The sequence below is a fragment of the Balaenoptera physalus genome (assembly GCF_965194825.1).
Source record: "Balaenoptera physalus genome assembly, chromosome: 19".
NCBI classification, from domain to species: domain Eukaryota; kingdom Metazoa; phylum Chordata; class Mammalia; order Artiodactyla; family Balaenopteridae; genus Balaenoptera; species Balaenoptera physalus.
In genome coordinates this window covers 31517330-31539092 of record NC_138900.1, presented here as the reverse complement: position 1 = coordinate 31539092, position 21763 = coordinate 31517330, and the positions used below count along the sequence as shown (strand labels likewise).

Genomic DNA, 21763 nt, shown 5'->3' with positions numbered 1-21763 from the left:
CACAACTTTATACTGCCTCTTATGAACCACTCAAAATGTGAAAAGGAAGTGGGGGAGTTGAAATTATTGAGGCCTTTACTGCATTCAAAACTAGACCATCTGCATTCAAAAGCAGAGGAGTGAATTTCCCCTAAGGAACTTACAGCCCATAAATGGAGTTCAGACTCACAGCAAAATACCACTCAAGTCCCACATCAGACCTATCTTACAAAAGGCACAAGCCAAGGATAGTGGGAACTCAAACGAGATAGCAATGTTCACCAGGTTGTGGAATCTAGGAAGACTTCACTGAAACAGCAGCATTTTGGACAGGATTTGAGAAAACTGGAAGAGTTAGGTGAAAGGAGCATCATGACTTCACATCAATTAACTCCCCAGGGTTTTCAGGATAAATTTCAACTCTTCGGCATGGCACTCAGTGCCCTCCAAACTAGGTCTGGGGGAAAGCCAGGGAGAAGGGATTATCCTAAGTGAGATGCCTATGTTGGAGCCTTTATTACCAGTTCAGGTTCCAAAGGATCAGAACATCTTATTTTTTCCGTCTCCATAAATCGTTAGTGGGTTGAAGGTAGGCACCATGGCTTATTCTTAATACTCCCCTCCACCAGTCCAGGCGTCCATAACTCTTAGCACATGGCAGGTGCACAGCAAACATTTTCTGAAGCAAATCTAAATCATGGGCAACAATCACCAGATGACTGTGCGTCCAACCAGGCTGCCTGATACCATCTAGACCTCTGGTGTTGGCTAATTTTAAAGCTACCAAGAGACCTAAACACATGATCCGGAGGTAACAGGTGGAACTTGTGGATCTAGATGCCACAAGCCAATTGTGAACGGACATGAGACAATTGTGAAAATCTAAACACGGACTAGGAATTAGATGAAGGAATTCATTTCATTACATGTGGTGATGTGATTATGCCTTAAAAAGTCATCTGTTAGACTTATATATACATAGAGAATTTATAAACTTAATGATTTCCCTTAAAACACTGGAAGTAGGGAGTATGGGGGGAATAGATGAAACAAAGTGGGCAAAATGTAGCTAACCGTTCAGTATAATATACTACTTTTGGTGAATGTCTGAAAATGCCCTAATATAAAACACGCACAGCACACACACACCCAGGTGCTGTTTTTCATCGTAAACCCCGAGGGAACCAGATCCAGAGGGTCCACCGGCGGCAGCTCGGATTCTGAGGACTACCTCCGCGAGCCCGGACCGCCTTTCTCTCCCGCCGGACTCGAAGTTGACCGAGGGGGCGGCTGTGGGCCGCATCGGCCTCTTCATCCTTTCAGCACCCCCATAAACGCCTCTGGAGAGAGCTGGTGTCACGGAGGGTAGCGTGCACACTTAGTTATCCCGGTTTCTACGCTGGACTTCGCCCAGCGGCCCAGAGCCTCAAGGCAGTAGAGCACCTCACCCGCTCCCTCACCGCCCGAGACGCCGCCATCACCGCAGTTGAGCGCTCGAGGCGGGCTCCGCGAAGCAACGTCACGGCGCGCAGTGCGTCGGTTCAAAGTTCGGCCCCGCCTCCGCTTCCCCCTCGCTGTCTCGCTCGGCCTGCGCTGCCACTGTTGCCGCTACCGCTGCTGTGGGCCGGGATCCGCTCCGCCTGCTCCGCCGCCTTCCTCCCTGAGCGCTGCCCGGCCGGCCGCCATGGCGAACGTGGCCGACACGAAGCTGTACGACATCCTGGGTGTCCCGCCCGGCGCCAGCGAGAACGAGCTGAAGAAGGTATTGGGGAGCGGGCCGCCGGGGCAGGGTGTGAGGGGCGCGGGCCTGCTCGGCTGGGACTGCCAGGCCGCGCTGCGGGGCGGCCCGCTAGCCGGCGGCGGCGGGCCCAGGCTGGGGGCCGGCGGCGAGGCCGGCCCGCCGCGGGCCGCGCACTCCAGCCTCGGCTGACCTTGGGCCGCCGGCCCCGCCCGCCCGCCTACAGATGCAGCAAATAAAACCCACCCCTGCGCAAACACGACGAAAACGCTTCCTTCCTCCCTCCCCCGGCGGGCGCCGGAGGCCGGGCGCTCCCGGGAGGCAGCTGCCTGCCCAGCCCTCCCCGCGCCGAGGTCACCACCCTGGAAAAACAGGTTGGACCGAGACGCCCAGCGCATCCCGGCCCCGGGAGAGGAGTTGACCGCGCCGCGGACGTCGGCGCCCGAGCCGCGTCGGGGCTGGTCTGGGGCCTGGCGGAGGGTCGAGGCCGCCCCCGCCGGGTGCCTGCGGGAACTTAGGGATGTTTCCTGGGAGCCGCGGCCGCGGAGCTTCTCCCCTTCTTCCTCCCTCGCCCATTGACCCGGAGGTGGCGTGGGTCTGTGTCTGGGTGCATTGTTCTGTGGGCAGGTAACCCAAATGTTATGTACTCGTTTCAGGAAAAAGCTGTGGGTCCCAGCCAAACACCTGAGTGTACACTGACTAAAAATAAATAGAAGGCCTCATTATCGCTGTTTGCATTGCTGCGAATCTTTCATCTCAGGATTTCAAAGCATTTGAGGCATTTGATTAAGCCCTACAGCATCTTCACGGGGCTTAGAATATCCGGATTTGTAAGCTTAGAAAAATGAGAATGCTCCTTAGGCAGTGGGACGGGTGCAATTGAGAATAAAAGCACTTCCTGTTACCTTACCGGAAATGCTATTCTGTGTTACATAATTCAGGTGTCTGTGAATGAACGCTTAAGTGCTTTATATCTCAGCCACCCAAATGTATGCTGCTTCACTAAGACCGAGGTCACTCCAATTAAGACCCCAATCAATCCACCGTATGAAAATAAACCATGACCTAGGAGCTTGTCTTCGCTTTTTCCTGATGCTACAATTAGAGGAGCCATCGTGAGCCCGGATTCTTACCTTAGCTTAATTTTAATAATAGTGGTTTTGCAGGCTGTAGAGCTTAACAGTCATTTCCCATTAGAGTTTATTGGAGTCGTCTTGGTCTAATTACGGGCCATCAAAGACATTTGACAGTAGTGAAAATAGGGGATTTTTCAGTATTTTGTTTTTCTCTGTGGCTTTGTTTCAGTGTTTGTATCTGGCTTTAGTATAACCTATTTTCAAGTATAACTACTGTCTGCTTTGTTATTAGTGAGTAAACAGTATTAAGATGGAATATGCCCAACAATGCCAATGAATAAAGGATATTTTGGGAGGTTATGGTTTTAGAACATTGCTTTTCAGAAAATTGGATGTTACGTTAGTACTCACAAATCTTTAAACTGGTCTTTACATATAACCTTTTTTTTAAAAAATCTTTTATTGAAGGCATACAGAAAGTTAGCCAAGGAATACCATCCCGATAAGAATCCAAATGCTGGTGACAAAGTAAGTTATTTGAGACTTTTTTCCCCTGAGATTTCTGTTTTAAACTTAAATCGCCCTTCTTGGGAAAGAAAGGGAATGTTGTAAGAAAAGTCCATTTATGCCCATGGTGCCAAATTTTTATGTTAAGAGTATTTTGGTTTTATAATGGGAATACTATCATTCTGGGCAGTGGTAGGTGGTAAATAGGACCAGAATCAAACCAAAGGTAACTTGTAACTTTTCTTAGAATTAAATGAATTCTAGATTCCTATAGCTTTTTATTTGTAGTCTTTTATTTGAAAATCCAATTGTTTTCCTTTTTACTTTTTCTTTATAGTTCAAAGAAATAAGTTTTGCATATGAAGTACTATCAAATCCTGAGAAGCGCGAACTATATGACAGATATGGAGAACAAGGTCTTCGGGAAGGTAGCAGCGGAGGTGGTGGCATGGATGATATTTTCTCTCACATTTTTGGTGGGGGATTATTCGGCTTCATGGGCAATCAGAGCAGAAGTCGAAATGGCAGAAGAAGAGGAGAAGACATGATGCATCCACTCAAGTGAATATCTTTTTTCTTTTTTCAAAAAAATGCTAAATACTTTTTTTCAAGTAGAAGTACTCAGTAAAAGAGAGAAGAGGCATCCAAAAATACTCTGTCCATCAGAAAAAAAAATCTTCCATTTACCATGCTGTCCTCATTGGGTGACTAAGTTGAATTTAATAACCTGAATGTTGGTATTTTGCTAACAGATCTTAAAGGATGGTTGGTGTTTTTACAGAGTAGGAAGATTGTTTTGGTATATGCTTCTGAGGCTGCTTGTTTTTAAGATTTCAATTATGAAGATTCTTTTCTTTGAAGTATTTAAACCTCCTGAGTTACTTTTTATTTAAAAACTTACAAATTGAGTGACCATCTGGCTAGTTTGTTAACATGTTACAGTAACTCATTACTTGTTCCTCAGTGTGAACTCTCCTAAATTGATTTCCGCGGAGCTTGCTGGCCTCAAGCCTGACATTAACCTGCCAACATATGAATGGTGTCTGACCTTGATCTTAGACTGTGAACCCAATATGAAAATAACTATTTTACTTTGCAAAATTTGTGAGACCTTTTATCCCGTTAATTTTTCATGGACCGGTAATGGTTATACTAGCAAATGCCAGAGACTGAAGTTCAAGAGTTTATTTGAAATATTTCATAGTATCTAGTATATACATTTGAGTAAGTAAGAGGAAGTAAAGTGTAATTTGTTAAAATTTTCCCGTTATTACAACCTTTCATTTTGGGTGGCTTTATAATATTCCATTCCATCATTTATTTTTAATCATTCCCTTTCCTTTAGGATGTTACCAGTTTTTTCCTATCATAAATAGTGCTGCTGTGCGTATCTTTATGTACAGCTTTGTCTCTCCTTGGCAGAGATTCCTGGGCAGGCATCAGTGTTTTGAGGCTGATAAATATAACTAAATTGCCTTGTAGAGGATTGTGCCAGTTTAGCCCCACTGGTGGAGAGTGCCAGCTTCACTAGACCATTACCCACATTTTTCCTTCTTTTGCCATGTTTATTGAAATGAAGATTTTTCTGGCCTCTTACACAGTGGTGTTGCATACTAATTGCAGTTTAATATGTAAGGGGAAGAAGACCTACCTATCATGTGAATGGTTGGTTAAAGGTTCTTAGGAGGAAGTTAAAGTCTGATGGAACCAAGTGCTTTGGTCTAAGGTCTAGATATGCCGTTGTTTGGAAGTGCTGATAGTGTTTTGACCATAAGTGTTTTATTATACTGTCTAGAATGTATAAAAAACAATTTTGAGAAAGTTTGAATGCCACAAAATAGTATAGGTGCTTTGCAAAGCACATTTAACTTCTTTTTTTCCTCTATTTTAAAGTAAACCTTTACTATTAAAGGAGATTTAAAAACACCATGAGAAGGGTAAAACCAAATTAAATGCATTGCTTGCAAATTGTAAATGAATAATATTTTTGAGACTTTTGATGTATATAGATTTTTTTTTTTGATGTTTATTTGGAAATGAATGGTCCTGCAGTTCAGATATGCTGTATGAATAAAGACGAGTTGGGTTTTATCAGATGCGATTTTTAATAGGCTTTTTAACTTGGCCGTTTTGGGGTCATAGACCCCTTTGAAATTTTTGTAAAAGTTGCTCAAGTTTTGCTTATAATTCACTGCGTTTTTCAGACATCTAAAACTTGTTGTAGGCTCTCTCTTGGAAACCTATCCTTCTCATCTGTCACACTCTAGATAAGGCCAGTTTTTTTTTTTAAGACATACGCAATCTAATTGCCTCCCGTAAATTGTAATGTAACTTTGTAGCGTTTCTGAATTGTCCTTGAAGGGGACAGAGCCTTATAGTAGAGCCTGGACTCTGGAGCCAGACTGCCTGTGTGATCTTGGGCAAGTTACTTCTCTGTGCCTCAATTTTGTCCTGTAATATATACCTCATTCAGAGGGTTGGATTAGGTGGAGGTCTTCCTTGAGGCCAGAAGAAGGTGTGATGTTTTGAGTTTGTGCAGTTATCAGCTTTATCAGGAAATGCAACACAGTAAATTATTGGCCTGATCCTTTAGGTTGTGGCTTTGAGCAATACATATATTGTTTATAGCCATAAACAATTTGAGCTACAAAATAAAATCTCACTCAGTTGATTTATGTAAGGTGTTCTTGAATTCTTTTTTTAAAAGGTTATAGTGGAATTTGCTATATCAGCTATCGTTTATATCTTGAATTTAAGAGAACTTGGCAAAATTTGAACCTAATTCTTTTCTCCCCAGAGTATCTTTAGAAGATTTGTATAATGGCAAGACAACCAAACTACAACTTAGCAAGAATGTACTCTGTAGCGCGTGCAGTGGGTAAGTGTGTTTTCTGGTTATGAAATGAATTTCATCCATTCTTTCAGTGGCACATTGAGTCTATATCAGATAAAAATTGTTCGTGACTTCAAACTGACTACCCAACCCAGAACACTTTCTGATACCTCTGAAAGTCTTTAAATACCAGTCATTGGCCATTGAAGATGAAGGTGAAAAGCACAATTCCTATTTGTCATGGCCTAGGGGGAAAATTCTAATTTATACTTTTGCTTGCTTTTTAGCCAAGGTGGAAAGTCTGGAGCTGTTCAGAAGTGTAGTGCTTGTCGGGGTCGAGGTGTACGCATCATGATCAGACAGCTGGCTCCAGGAATGGTACAACAGATGCAGTCTGTGTGTTCTGACTGTAATGGAGAAGGTATGCATGCCAGTGTTTCTCTGCTTTTATGTTGGATGGATTGGGAATGCAGAAGTTGGAGAGGCTTACAGTTTTTCTTTTTCAATGTGTGTTTGTATTCATCTTATTAAAGATACAGAGAGTTCTGAAAGAAAAATGTAAAAATAATATTTCCTTATGCATAGGCCCAGTGAACACAGATAAACAGTAAACTTATGTTGAGTGAAATGTTTAGTCTTTTTTCATTCCAAAAAGATGGGGCAAAGTTTTTTGTCCCTTTATATTTTAAAAAGTTATATTTGGTAAAAGAGAGAGAGCAAATTGTTTAGTTCTCATCCTGATAAGTGGAGAATTTTACTGTAAGCTTTAGTTAGCTTTTGAGGATAGATTATTGCAATTGAAGCTCTTTTTACAGAAGTAAATATTTTAGGCTTTGTGGGCGAATGTTTTCTGAAACTGCTATTCACTTCTGCCCTTTTAGCACTTTTATAGCCACAGACAATATGTAAACAAGTGGGCATGACTGTCTTCTAGATAAACATTACTTACAGAAACAAAGGCATGCCCATTTTGTCCTGTGAGCCTTAGTTTGCCAGCCCTTGTTCTAGAGCAGTGCTATCCAAAAGAATTTTTCTGTGATGATGGGAAAGTTCTGTGTATGTAATGTCTAGTATAGTAGCCACTAGCCACCTGTGTATGACTGAGGAACTGAACTTTTAATTTTAATTATTTTAAAATTAAATAGCCACATTGGCTAGTGGTTACCATATTGGTCAGTTCTAGAACATCCTTTTCCAAATTGCTTCTGGAAGAGACAAGATAATTTGGAGAAGCTGCATATCATATTTCCCTCCTGGAGCGTGTCAGGGCATTTTACCTTATTAAAGTTGCTAACAATTCCCACTCTCAAGAAATCAGAATTGACTGAAATCTTTTCCCATGTGCCATTACCATTTTAAGGAACTGGTGCTTTGCAGAGCATACTTTGCAGAAGCAGTGTTCCTGAAGTCACTTACACATGTCATCTGAGCATTAAAGTGTGCCACTAATCAGCCATTAGAAATTGATGGTATTTTTTTTCACAGTTTACTATGTACAGCTTTGGTTTTATTTTATTATAGCACTGATCAGATATTTCAGAAGAATACATATGACTGAAGGATGTTTAAATAAAGGATGTTTAAATCTTTATTTGGGTTGTCTCTCTCCATTGTTAAATTTAAATGAAACTAAGACAAAAAATGAAGAAGCAGTTGTAGAAGTTCAGGCATCCGACCACCAATTTTGTTTGCTTGATCATTAGGCTTTGTTTTAACTTAGGAAGTAGAGTCAAGAGTTAAGAAAATATTGTTTAAGATACTTTATACTCTGGAATAGAGTAGAGTAGTTAGCTGGGTCCTTTAGGTAACCTGCAGTAAGATGTGAGTTTTTGTTATTAAGAATGATATTTTAATCAAAAGTTTAGGTAGCAGTTTAAAGACGTTCAGGAAATTTATTTAGTGAATAAAGACATTATCAAGACCTATCTTACTTGAGTGCGGTATAGTACCCTTGCTGGAAGTTTGAATGACCTCTTTTTCCAGGGGAGGTAATTAATGAAAAGGACCGCTGTAAAAAATGTGAAGGGAAGAAGGTGATTAAAGAAGTCAAGATTCTTGAAGTCCACGTAGACAAAGGCATGAAACATGGACAGAGAATTACATTTACTGGGGAAGCGGACCAGGCCCCAGGAGTGGAACCAGGAGACATTGTTCTTTTGCTACAAGAAAAAGAACATGAGGTAATTTCCTTTTTGTTTGTTTTATTTTTGCCTCAGAAGACCAGAAATGGGTCTTGTATGCAAGATATAGGTTAGATCAGTTTGAGTTTCCTGAAGCAACACTGAACATAGATGAAGTTGTTAAGTCCTTAGGCTGAGTTCATAAGAACTGACTTCTTTAGTAGACCAACAAGACAGGTGCTGTCAGAAGCACTGTAGAAGGAGTTGGTCTTGGTCCCAGCTCTGCCATTGACTGGCAGTATAACCTTAAGTAATCCTGTTGTGTCTGTACCCCGGTTTCCTTATTTATGAAAATAAGGGCATTGGACCAGATAATCTAGGCAGCCTAGTTTTCACTGTGAAACTCCTTGGATGGTTGGTGAGGGCTTCAGTCCTCAGTACTGCTCTGTTGACTTGTTTTACATATTGGGTATCTATGTGAGCTTTCTTGAAAGAAAAGTTTCTGCAGTTTTAAAAACATTTTATTTTTAAATTTCTTTTTTTTTTGGCCATGCCGCGCAGCTTGTGGAATCTTAGTTCCCCAGCCAGGGATTGAACCCCGGCCCACGGTAGTGAAAGCGCCGAGTCCTAACCACTGGACTGCCATGGAACACCCTATTTTTAAATTGCTCATTGACTCTGTATTGTATCCATTAATGTACATGGCAAAATGTACTGGGCTGATGATGTGGCCTGGTATATGTTATTTTGATTATACCATTGTATCTGTATTTTTTACATGTGTGATGGAGTATATTTTAAGTTTTTTGTTTGTTTTTTCATTTGGACCATTTTTAAAGTCTTTATGGAATTTGTTACAATATTGCTTCTGTTTTATGTTTTGGTTTCTTTGGCCACGAGGCATGTGGGATCTTAGCTCCCCGACCAGGGATTGACCCCACAACCCCTGCATTGGAAGGTGAAGTCTTAACCACTGGGCCACCAGGGAAGTCCCCTAAATTCTTGGATATAGAAGCATTTGACAGGATTCTGGCTTTGTACTTGATCACATTGCCATTTTGAGTTCCTTTGGAAGTATTTAGATTACAAGTCAGCAGCCTTTTTTAGTTCACACTAAAATTTTCTCCCATTTGATGGTGATTTCTACAAATAAAGTAAATTTTAAAAATCACTTCAAGAATCCAGTAGAGATTAAAGCCATATTGAGATGCAGATTCTGGGAATTTGATTTGATTCATTCCCTCATTAGATTGTGGCTTGCTCTCCTAGACAAGCCTTTCTCAAGGTATACTAGTCAAATTTATTGCCTCAGGAAAGCTGTAAATTGCTATATATCTTGGCCTTTTGTGAATATTGCCAAACCTACCAATGGCAAGGGTCCCTAGATTGCTTTTGTTGTTTTTTTTTTTTTAAGGAGTAATTTCTAGAATTCTGCCTTAGAGTGTTATGGGTTAAAATATTCTGTAAGTATATTGGGATTTTAAAAAATAGAAATCACTGACCTTGGAGACAAGGGACTTAAGTTCTGGCTCCCATTTACTAGCTTTAGCTTCCCTGGGCTTGGCTTTGCATACTAAAAAAAAAAATGTCGTCCCTCAGAAAGATAGTATAGAATCAAATGAGATAATGAATAAGCTGCTCTTCTTTCTTGGGGCTGTGAGGAGGAGGCATTTGGAAGTAAATCACCTCCAAAATTATTGGCAGCAGTGGAATTGCGTGGAATTTCCAACAGACAGCAGATGTTACTGGTTGTCTAAAGTAGAAAATAGAAGATGATAAAGGTTAGAATGGAAGTTCATCTAGTAAGAGGTCAAAGATTGTTCCTTCTTGGTTTTATTGTGACCGGTAAAGTAAATTTGAGCCCAGAATGAGATTTAGGCATCTTGTTTCATTTATACCATTGAGAATATTCTTAACCTTCTTAAGAAAAATTGATTAGTTTGACTAGTTCATGAACATACTTGTATTTTTTGGGGACTTTCTTTTTTAAAAAAAATTCTCAACACTTGTGCTGAAGGAATTGTGAGGCCATGAGATCAGGGTGGGTACTGTAGCTGAAACAGAGTGTAAATCTTCTGATCAAAAAAAAAAAAAAAAATTCAATTTTGAGAGTGCTGTGTATGCATGTGTATCATCTTTCAGTACAGGTGTGTGTGTATTTTGGTAATCTTGCTATCATAGTGCATTTGTACAGCAAAGAACCACAGTGGTGGGTAAGATCTGGTGATGTTAGTCTCTCCTCTATGCTCTATATTTTTATTTTTCAGAAATTATTACAGCTTTTAAGTGTTTTACTGTCTGGTTCTTGGTAATTTCTCCTCATTAGTCTGGTTTTTCAAAAATTTCCTGGCCATTGTTGCCTGTTTATTCTCTGTTTGAATTTTAGCATCAAATTGTCTAATATAACCACCCTTCCTGCTGGTCCCCTCCTCCCCCCAAAAAAACCCCTAATACCGTTTTTTATTGGAATTACTTTAAGTTGAGGTCTCCTATACAAGAACATAGTATCCCTTCATGCTCCCTACTTCTTCTTTTTTTTTTTTTTTTAATTTATTTATTTGGCCACACTGTGCAGCATGTGGAACTTCCCCAACCAGGGATGGAACCTGTGTCCTCTGCATTGGGAATGCGGAGTGTTAACCACTGGACCACCAGGGAAGTCCACTCCCTGCTTCTAATATAGCTTTAACCAAAGAATATTTGGTTAAAGATAGTTTTTGGAACAGTAATGTAATGATATGTTCAGAAACACTTTCATTTTATGAACTTGCAAAAGCAATGAAAAGTGCTGCATGAAAGAAACCGTATTGAAATTAATTTTTCCACCCATTGTGAGAAACACCTGAGTAAACTCTCATAGGAAATATACGTTCAGTGGTTCTCAAACTTTAGCATACGTTAGAATCCCCTGGAGGGTTTATTAAAACTACAGATTGCAGGTCCTCACCTTCATAGATTCTGATGCAGTGGTTATGGGATGAGGCCCAAGAATGTGCATTCCTAACCAGTTTCCTGGTGCTGCTGAGGCTGCTGGTCCAGGACCACTGGTCAAGATAATGGTTTGAGATTAACTTTTTTTCGTAGGTAAATTTAGGAGGATAATTTAGGAAAAGAGGATATCTTTCAGATTTCCTCTCCTCTCTGACTGAACCAGCCAGGATTATTCTTTGGAAGAGATAACTATTGTATTGAAAAAAAACTAGGTGACCTTTCACTGCAGTTAATTTTATTTCAACTTAAATTTCAAAAGTTAACTATAGATATTTGTGAATTCTAATAAGCAAACGTAAATTTCAAAAGTTAACTATAGATATTTGTGAATTCTAATAAGCAAACGTTATAAGTTGGGCATGTGTGAAATTGGATGTATTTTTCCCTACACACTGAACGCTCATTTTTTAATGTTTATTGAATAACCTTTGCATTACCTAGTCCATAGGCTTATGGTATAATAATAAGCCAACTTTAGCATTTGTTTTACATTCACCTAAGCAAGTTTTGAATTTTAGGTGAGGTAAAATTTGTTTGTACTTGTATGAAGCATGGGGTTTGAGCCCCTTTACTGGCTGAGCATTACTGGTTGAGCTTTTTTAGTTGAACTTGGGCCTTCCCCTTCCCCTGTTGGGATCACATCTGGAGGAAACACCAAGTGAACCTGTTCTCCAGAATCCCACTGGGCCTTGTACACCTTTTCACTCAGAGGCAGTGTTCGGAAATGGTCCATGATTGTAAAATATACCTGGTTCTGTTTTTGAAGCTTCAGTTGTACCTTACGAGCCATTGTTTTCCCAATTCCAGTTCTTTCGTGATAGAAGTTTTTAGCATATTACTTGAGAATAGCTAGGTTTCCTTATATAAATTTAGGAAACCTAGGGATGGTGGCAGTTTGGCTTTTGCAGTAAATGGTAGAACTAAGGTTTTGAAATTGATTCAAGGAGCACAGAACAACAGAATACGCCTCCATAATTTTTTAAAAAGATGTTCCTGGTGTGCTTTATTTGTAGGTGTTCCAGAGAGATGGAAATGATTTGCACATGACATATAAGATAGGACTTGTTGAAGCTCTATGTGGATTTCAGTTCACATTTAAGCACCTTGATGGACGTCAGATTGTGGTGAAATACCCGCCTGGCAAAGTAATTGAGCCAGGTAAATCTTGATTTTTGTCTGATCCAAGATTCTGTGTAATCTTCTACAGTAGGTGACTCAAAAAAATATTATTGAGCACCTTCTTGGGTAAAATTCTTAATACTTTCCCCTTTATTTACTCAAATAATAGGATGTGTCCGTGTAGTTCGAGGTGAAGGAATGCCACAGTATCGTAATCCCTTTGAAAAAGGTGATCTTTACATAAAATTTGATGTGCAGTTTCCTGAAAACAACTGGATCAACCCAGACAAGCTTTCTGTAAGTGTTCTCTAAATTTAGGCAACAGATGACTTAAAGTTTAATAATAGTTGTGTTTCTGTGTCACCTTGCGTTTGTTTTGGGTGCTAAGATTACACAGTTTATTAATTTGAGTGATTGATGGGCTGTCCTGGTTGTTTTAAAGTGAGGATACCTGATGTAAAAGTTTACGGGGCCAAGTAGGGAATAGTGAAGGAGTAAAGCAGACTGCGTGTGAGGTGGTGGTGGGAGGATTGGGGCTCCCTGGAGAGCAGATCTCTCACCTGAAGAGGGCAGCCCCCCAGCTTAGCATCTGCTGGTTGTTCATGCAGGAAGGCATGTCTAGTGTGAAATTTTCCAGTGTCTAAACGTTAGCAACTAATTCTGTTTTTTGTTTTCTAAGCAATAGATGGGTTGCACAAAAGATGTCTGCAGATTTGGTCTGTGGGTCATCCATTTGTGATCTCTGGCTTAAAGTGCAAAGACTAACTGTCAAACATATACCTTGGATTGTATCAAAAGGGAACTTGATAGTGGATGAAGATAATCTTCCAGCTAACCTTATTTTTGTTTATTTTAATGAAGGAATTAGAAGATCTTCTGCCATCTAGACCAGAAGTTCCGAACATTATTGGAGACACAGAGGAGGTAGAGCTTCAAGAGTTTGATAGCACTCGGGGCTCAGGAGGTGGTCAGAGGCGTGAAGCCTATAATGATAGCTCTGATGAAGAAAGCAGTAGCCATCATGGACCAGGAGTGCAATGTGCCCATCAGTAAACTCTGCAAACAAATTGCACAGGTGGATTTTCTTTCCACACTTGCCTGGTTTGTTTTCAGCGATCCAGCTGGTCAACCCAGATGAACTGATGGACATCTGTTGGTCTATGTGTAACTTTTAAAATTGGTGTAGTATCTACAGAGTGTATAATTTAAACTAACCACAAAGCTTTACATCTTCATTTCGACTGTTCTGTAGCAGAATAAAGCACTTGAAAGGAAACAAGACTCCCTTTCACACATGGGTTATAAGTTTCAGTCCTGGTATCTGTGCTTGATTTTTATCAGTTTTGTGTAGATTTTATGTTTCATATTTTAAATTCAAATCCCACATTGTAAAGTTTGTGTACAATTTGTCCTGAAGCTTTGTGTTTGGCTGCACCTGCATAAGCTGCTACAAATAGAATAAAGAATTTCATAGCCTGTATCTATCATTTAGATGCATGGAAAAATGGGCTTTGCACACAATGGGTTTGGAGCTGACTGGGAACAATGGAAAAAACATTAGCTGAGCTGTGGTTGTAAAGTTTGGGGTTTCTCCCCCACCCCTTTTTTTTCCTTCCTTTTTTTTTTTTTTTTTTTTACCATCTTGTGAAAGGTTTCTGAAACTCAATAATAAAAAGCAGTTGGTGTAAATTACTCTTTGTCTCACATTTTTAGAAGGAAGAAATATTTTGAACTGTAAAATCTATCCTTAAACTGGAGAATGTATCCTTAGTTCTGGTTCTTAAACAGCCCTTAAAAACCCATTGGCCTGAAGCTTATGCCTCAGGCACATGCCCATTTTATAGTTTCAAAAGACAAAAGAAAGTTTGATATGTTGGTAGAAACAGGCTTTATTGGCTTCAATTAATGCTTTGTAGAGTCAAGGACATCTGAGTTATGTAACTCCTAAGTTATGATCCTGAGCACTGGGGCCAGGTTAATCTGGCCTGTATTTCCTCACCACACCCCCTTTTTAAAAAAATAAGGTAACAGCAAATCAATATTAGAACCATGTCTGCATAGAACCTGTTAAAATGCTCTGTTTTCATTAAATGTTAAGTTAAAGATTCTCTTGTCTCCATTAAGTTGAATATTTGAGATTGGGGGGGGGAAGCATTGATTACTATTGTTTTATAGAAAAGTAAGACTCTTAGGCTGGTATGAGAAAAATCAGGTAAAACTACTATGAAAAGGATGTTGTATTGCTCTTCTTTCATCTTCTACTACCTTCTTTTCATTCCCAGAGTAGGTATTTTTAGAACACACTTTAATTTTAGGGAAAAGAGACATCATTTATAGATTTTACGTTTGTAAAAGGACAAATGGGAGAAAGCCAAAAACTAAGAATTTTAAATGTATTATGCCATCCCTGAGCCTAATTGTAGTACTTGTGGTTTATTTCTAGGTCTACTAGAACCTGAATGAAAAAAAAAAAGGTGTCCTGGCATTAATCAAGGCCTTGAGGTTTAAATTATTGCCCTATCCACTCTACCTCCATTGTACAAAAACTATTTTACAACCAGCCTGGGCAAGATGCAACAGCATAGTAGTTTTGTATCCAAGGTTACTTCCCCACAACCACTTTAAGTAAGAAATGCAGTGGCAATACAAAGTTTGTAGCCTTTCCAATAAAGGTTTATAAAACAGTAGAGTTGTTCAGTGTAGTCTTTCTTTCAATTCTTCTACCCAGGTTTTTGTACTACAGTAGAGAACCATATGGAAGGGGAATAAAACCTTGTTAAGGTCTGTTATTTCACTGACTCTACTGGCTCTACGTTGTAGAGCATCTGTCTAGAGAATAAGCATATGTCATCAATACAAAGAACCTTTTATAACAGCTTTATTGAAATATAATTCATATACCATTAAATCTACTTTTTAAGGAAGGTGTGCAGGGAATTCCCTGGCAGTCCAGTGGTTAGGACTTTGCTTCCACTGCTGGGGCCCTGGGTTCTGTCTGTGGTCTGGGAACTAAGATTCTGCAAGCTGCACGGCCAAAAAAAAGAAAAAAAGGTGTGCCATTCAGTGGTTTTTAGTGTATTCACAGTGTTTTGCAACCATCACCACTGATTCCAGAATATTTTCATCACGCCAGAAAAGAAAAATCCATTAGTATTTACTTGCAATCTCTAGTTTCTAAGTATTTGCCTATTTCAGATATTTTCTATAAAATGGAATCATAACAGTATGTGGCCGTTTGTGACGTGTTCATTTAGTATGTTTTCAAGGTTCATCCCTGTCGTAGCATGTATTGGTATTTCATTTTTATGGCAAAATAATACTCCATTGTATAGAAATACCGTATGTTTGTTTACTCATCCATCAGTTGGTGGACATTTGAGTTTTTTCCATTTGGAATAATGCTGCTGTGAACATTCATGTACAAATTTGTGTGTGGACATGTTTTAAATTCTTTTGGATAAACCTAGGAGTGGAATTGCTGGGTCACATGGTAACTTGAATCTTTTGAAGAACTGCCAAACTTCCAAAAAGGCTGCACCATTTTACAATACAACAATGTATGAGGGTTTCAATTTTTCCATGTAACTGCCAACATTTGCTGTCCTTTAGTATAGCTATCCTAGTGGGTATGAAGTGGTTTTGATTTGCATTTGCCTACGACTAATGATGTTAAGCATCTTTTCATGTACTTACTGACCATCTGTGTGTTTTTGGAGAAATGTCTATTTCAGATCCTTTTCCCATACTTTATTCAATAGATTTTCTTACTTTCTAACCTTTTTCTGTTCTAGAACACCATATTACACTTGGTCATATCTGCATAGGCTCCTCTTGGCTGTAACAGTTCTGATTTTGTTTTTGATTGGTGACCTAGACAATTTTGAGCAATAGTAGTCAGGTATTTTGTAGAATGAACAATGTAATATTAGTATTAACATATGTAAAAGTTGATTCTGACAGTACTAGTTGCAGGAATGTATCAGTATGATGTTTAAAAGAAAAACCTGTTTTCTCTACTCATAACACTTTTGATACTACCTGGAGTTAGACCCCACAGGTTAAGGGCTCAGTCCCACAGGACTGCCTGGTCTTCAGACACCAATCACAAGTCCCAGATTGTCACCTGTACTTTTGACCAACTAGTTATAAATGCAGGGTACCCACAAGCCCCTCCTCGGTTTCAGTAATTTGCTAGAATGGCTCATAGAACTCAGGAACACTTTTCTTACTAGATTACCAGGTTATTATAAGAGATACAACTCAGGAACAGCCAAATGGAATAGGGCGTAATCATTCACCATTGATGATTGAACTCAGTGTCAGCCCCTCTCCCCTTCCCAGAGGTCTAGGGGTGGGACCGAAAGTTCCAACCTTCTTACCGTATGGTTGGTTCCCTCTGGTAAGCAGCCCCCGTCATTAATATAAACTCAGGAATAGCTGAAAGGGGCTTGTTATAAATTTAAAGACACACCACTAACCCCTATCGGGAAGTTCCATGGGTTTGGGGAGCTCTCTGCCAGGAACCAGGGATGAAAACCAAATTATTTTTCTTATTCTATCACAGTATCACAGTGTTATTGATATTTCAGTGAAACAGCTGCATATTATAAACTGTCAAGGCACGTGTGTAAAAATTATTTCTAATAGTCTTGCATGAGTGAATCAGTGTGTACTTTGGGAGAAACGTGGGAAACCTTGCTCCCACCATCTGCCAACTTTTTGCTTAGTTGTTCAATTCCAGTATACACGTGTGGTAGTATCAGAATTGTTAACCCATACCCACATGGGAAAAAAAAAACCTAATCAACTAGAGTACAGTGCTAAGCATAGTTTCTTTTACCTTTAATTTCACAGACTCCATTTCCAAAGTTACTTAGGAAAGTAACCTTTCCCCCCACCCCCTTCCATGAGATTGTTTCATACGTTTGTAATATAGTTAAATTGTGTGATTGCATTCTACATTCTATCCTAGGAACCACCCCACCGACACCTCCTAAATGATTTTTTAAAATCTGCATACAGGGAATTCCCTGGTGGTCCAGTGGTTAGGACTCCATGCTTTCACTGCTGAGGGCGCAGGTTCAATCCCTGGTTGGGGAAGTAAAATCCCACAAGCTGTGCAGCATGGCCAAAAATAAATAAATAAAATCTGCATACATTGAGGGTCACTCTTTGTGTTGTGAAGTTCAAAATGTCTTGACAAATGCATAGTGTCATGTATTTACTAGCATGTCATACACAATAAAAAAAATCCCCTGGACTTCACCTATTCAACTCCTCTCCCCCTCCTGATTCCGTGGCAAGCACTTATTGTTTTGCCTTTTCCAAAATTTCATATAGAGTCATATAGTATGTAGCCTCTTCAGTCTTTCACTTAGCAATATGCACTTAAGATGTGTTCATATCTTGGGGACTTCCCTGGTGGTCCAGTGGTTAAGACTTCACCTTCCAATGCAGGGGGTGCGGGTTCAATCCCTGGTTGGGGAGCTAGGATCCCACATGCCTCATGGCCAAAAAGCCAAAACATAAAACAGAAGCAATATTGTAACAAAAATTCAATAAAGACGTTAAAAAAAAATGGTCCAAATTAAAAAAAAGTCTTTAAAAATAAAGGATGCGTTCTTGTCTTTTTGCGGCTTGATAGTTCATTTCCTATTATTGCTGAAAAAGATTCCATTGTACGGCTGTACCACAGTTTATCCCTTATCAGATTTATTATTTATTTATTTGTTTATTTTTGGCTGTGTCAGGTCTGAGTTGCGGCACGTGGGCTTCTCTCTAGTTCTGGCTCGTGGGCTCAGTATCTGCGGTGCTCAGGCTTAGTTGCCCCTCAGCATGTGGGATCTTAGTTCCCTGACCAGAGATCGAAGCCATGTCTCCTGCATTGGACGGGGGATTCTTAACCACTGGACCACCAGGGAAGTCCCACCTTATCAGATTTTTGATTTGCAAATATTTTTTACCATTCCATGGGTTGTCTTCACTTTCTTGATAGTGTCCTTTGAAGCACAAAGTTTTTTTAATTTTCATTAAGTCCAATTTATTTCTTTTGTTACTTATATAAAATTTTTAACCAAGGTATAACACTGGAAATGACCTTCAGTGTTCATTGTGGTATAGTAGCTGGTTTTTTACATACAGCAGTCATCTGGCTCTGGGAGTACGTAGGACATTGTAGACCTTACTTGGTTATTGATAATTTACTTGGGAAGCCTACATGAAGTTACTGTTCAACAGTTACATCAATTAAGTCTTGGGTATTTTGCCCCAAGTACTGATTATACCCACTCATTTTCTTTTTTTTCTTTCAGTTTTATTGAAATATAATTGACATACAGCACGGTATAAGTTTAAGGTGTGACAGCATAATGATTTGACTTTCATAATCATGAAATGATCACAATAAGTTTAGTGAACATCCATCATCTCATATAGATAACAACAGTAAAGAAATAGAAAAAAATACTTTTTGTGTTTGATGGGAACTCTTAGGATTTGCTCTCTAAACTTTTATATAATATATAGCAGTGTTAATGACATTTATTATGTTGTACATTACATCCCTAGTACTTAAAACTGGAAGTGTGTGCCTTTTGACTGTCTTCATCCAATCCCCCCTCCCCACACCTCTACCTCTGGTAACCACAAATCTGATCTCTTTGGCTATGAGTTTTTGAGCTATAATTGACCTACAACTTTATGTTAGTTCCTGGTACACAACATAGTGATTTGATATTTCCATACATTTCAAAATGAGCCCTTGATAAATCTAGTTGTCATGTGTCATTATACAAAGATATTATAATATTATTGACTGTATTCCCCACACTGTACATTTCATACCTGTACTCATTTATTTTGTAACTGAAAGTTCGTTACCTCTTAATCTCCCTCACGTATTTCTCTCATCCCCCCCTTCCCTCGTCCCCTGACAACCACCTGTATGTTCTCTATATCTATGACTCTGTATCTGTTTAGTTATGTTTGTTCATTTGTTTTGTTTTTTAGATTCCACATGTAAGTGGAATCATACACTATTTATCTTTGACTTATTTCACTTAGCATAATATCCTCTAGGTCCACCCATGTTGTCGCAAATGACAAGTTTCATTCGTTCTTGTGGCTAATATTCCACTATATATATATATATATATATATATATATATATATATGGGTTGCTTCCATATCTTAGCTACTGTAAATAATGTTACAATGAATATAGACGTGCATACATCTTTTCAAATTAGTGTTTTCGTTTTCTTTGGGAAAATGAATTGCTGGATCGTACGTATGGTAGTTATAGTTTTTTATTTTTTTGAGAACTCTTCATACTGTTTTCCACAGTGGCTGCTACACCCACTCATTTTCTTGCTTTTCCTTGCTAACCCATTTACTTATGCCACACTTAGTAAGTTAGATCCATAAACCTAGTCTTCCTTTTCTGGCTTACTAGCTTGGAAGTTTTTATAGTATTTCATTAAGTAAACACATTTTATATTAATATAAATAGCTGGAGTTTGATTACAAAGGGATGCATGTAATCTAATAATGAAGACTCCCGGGAATTCCCTGGCAGTCCAGTGGTTAGGACTCGGTGCTTTCACTGCCAGGGCCCCGGTTGGATCCCTTGTCAGGGAACTAACATCCCGCAAGCCGAGTGGCTCAGCCAAAATAATAATACTACTAATAAAGACTCCCAAAGTCTTGTGATTAAGTCATCTCCAGTTGCATGGGATTTGATAAAATTCTGAAGCCCACGTAATCTGGCACAGACTTCTAGAGAATATTGTTAGTATGATTCTTGTTTTTAATTTCTGAAAGTTCAGTTAAATCTCTAGTCAAAGTAGGCCAAATGAGTCAAGCTAAAGATGCTAGAAGACCTGACTTCTCAGCTATAGGAAGAAAAGGGCCTGATAAATCTCTTTAGCAGGGATAGGTTGAGAACTTTCAATCAGTGGTGTACTTTAATAGCCTATGTGTGAACAGCTAATCCCCTCTTGTGAGCCACAAATTATTTTTTCTGTTAGGAATGCAGTACATAGCTATTAAAAAATCAAACATTACAGAACTATGTACTTGGAAATATGAGTAATCCACTGCCCCCATCAAATCCCATGCTCACGAGACTATCAATACAAATAGATTGGTCTTTATTCTTCAAGATTTTTTTTAATGCATATAGAACCAAATCTCCCATCTTTAGTCCTCCTCCCACCACTTTTACCAATTTCTTGTGTGTGTAAAAATGGGATACAACTTACTTTATAAATTTTCTTTGGTCTTATTATTCCTTTGCCATATTTGCATACTAATACATAAAGATCTATGTCTTCTTTTTAGTGATCTCAAAGTTCTATTGTTTGAATGAACCATTATTCATTCTTCTATTGATAGATATTGGGATCGTTTCCAATTATTTCTTATTACAAACAATGATATGCATAATATCTTCATAAATATGTCTGTGCATTTGTACACAATGCACAGATTACAAAGTTAACCTTCTAATGCAAAGAACACTGGCACATAGTAGAACCTAAATAAATATTTATTGAATGAAGGAAGTGACTCTTGATCTTCTCATATGGGCAATTGGTTTCAGCTGGACTCAAGTCTCTGAGGTTCTGGCCTTGCTCAGGCATCTAAAAGGTGGATTCTACAGAGCTCACCAGGAGGGTTGAGCCATTTCCTTGAAGGCATAGCTGATCCTTTGTCCTCAGTGCTCTTGATGACCAGACTCTCCAAAGAAACCTATCAATATGGATGGCAGTGGCATGACAGGACAACATGGTGATACCGTAGCCCATTCTCCTTTCATCCCGTTGATCCAGGAGTGTCTTATTTAAAGCTCCTTTGGTTCTAAGTCCTCTTTTGTTTGATCCTAGACATCAATCAGTAGCTGGGTACCCAGAATGATTATCCTAGGAAAGACAGGCAGTGTTGGATATTCCCTGTGTATCCCAACAGTCTAGAGACATCCACTATAGTGGCCCCACTATAGGAATTTATGCTTCATTTCTTGCTATCAAAACAAAACAACAAAAAAAGAGAGATTCAACTATTGACTAGGCTCTTGTCATAGCTGATCCTTCAGAGGTGGGAAAGTTCAAAGACCAAGGATGAAGAAGCAGTGCTCCACTGGCCATCACTCCTTTAGAAACCCTCTGACTCATTTTTAGAACAGCTTTGGCTTCAAAGAGTTTGTCCACAGAGTTTCCTTGTCCTTTGTATTTACTCACAGAGGACTATTGACTACATTTTTTCAACACAAGATTCCTTAAACTATTTAATGTTTGGTCTACATATAATCTTTAGAATGCCTTTGCCAATGGTATACATTTTTGTCTGACCAAGACATTTCAAAGGAAATAATGGCTGATTACATATCTGCTTATACTGA

The 21763-nt window shown here is 39.2% G+C and overlaps 1 protein-coding gene across 1 annotated transcript; it reads left to right on the top strand.

Moving 5' to 3' along the window:
• The first annotated feature begins 1423 nt into the window (after positions 1 to 1423).
• DNAJA2 (DnaJ heat shock protein family (Hsp40) member A2) lies at positions 1424 to 15050 on the top strand. Its single transcript, XM_082437726.1, has 9 exons — positions 1424 to 1741; positions 3262 to 3321; positions 3638 to 3861; positions 6098 to 6178; positions 6421 to 6554; positions 8117 to 8313; positions 12258 to 12402; positions 12533 to 12660; positions 13225 to 15050. The coding sequence occupies exons 1-9, from the start codon at positions 1664 to 1666 to the stop codon at positions 13414 to 13416; spliced, it is 1239 nt and encodes a 412-aa protein (XP_082293852.1). The 5' UTR covers positions 1424 to 1663; the 3' UTR covers positions 13417 to 15050.
• Positions 15051 to 21763: the final 6713 nt, after the last annotated feature.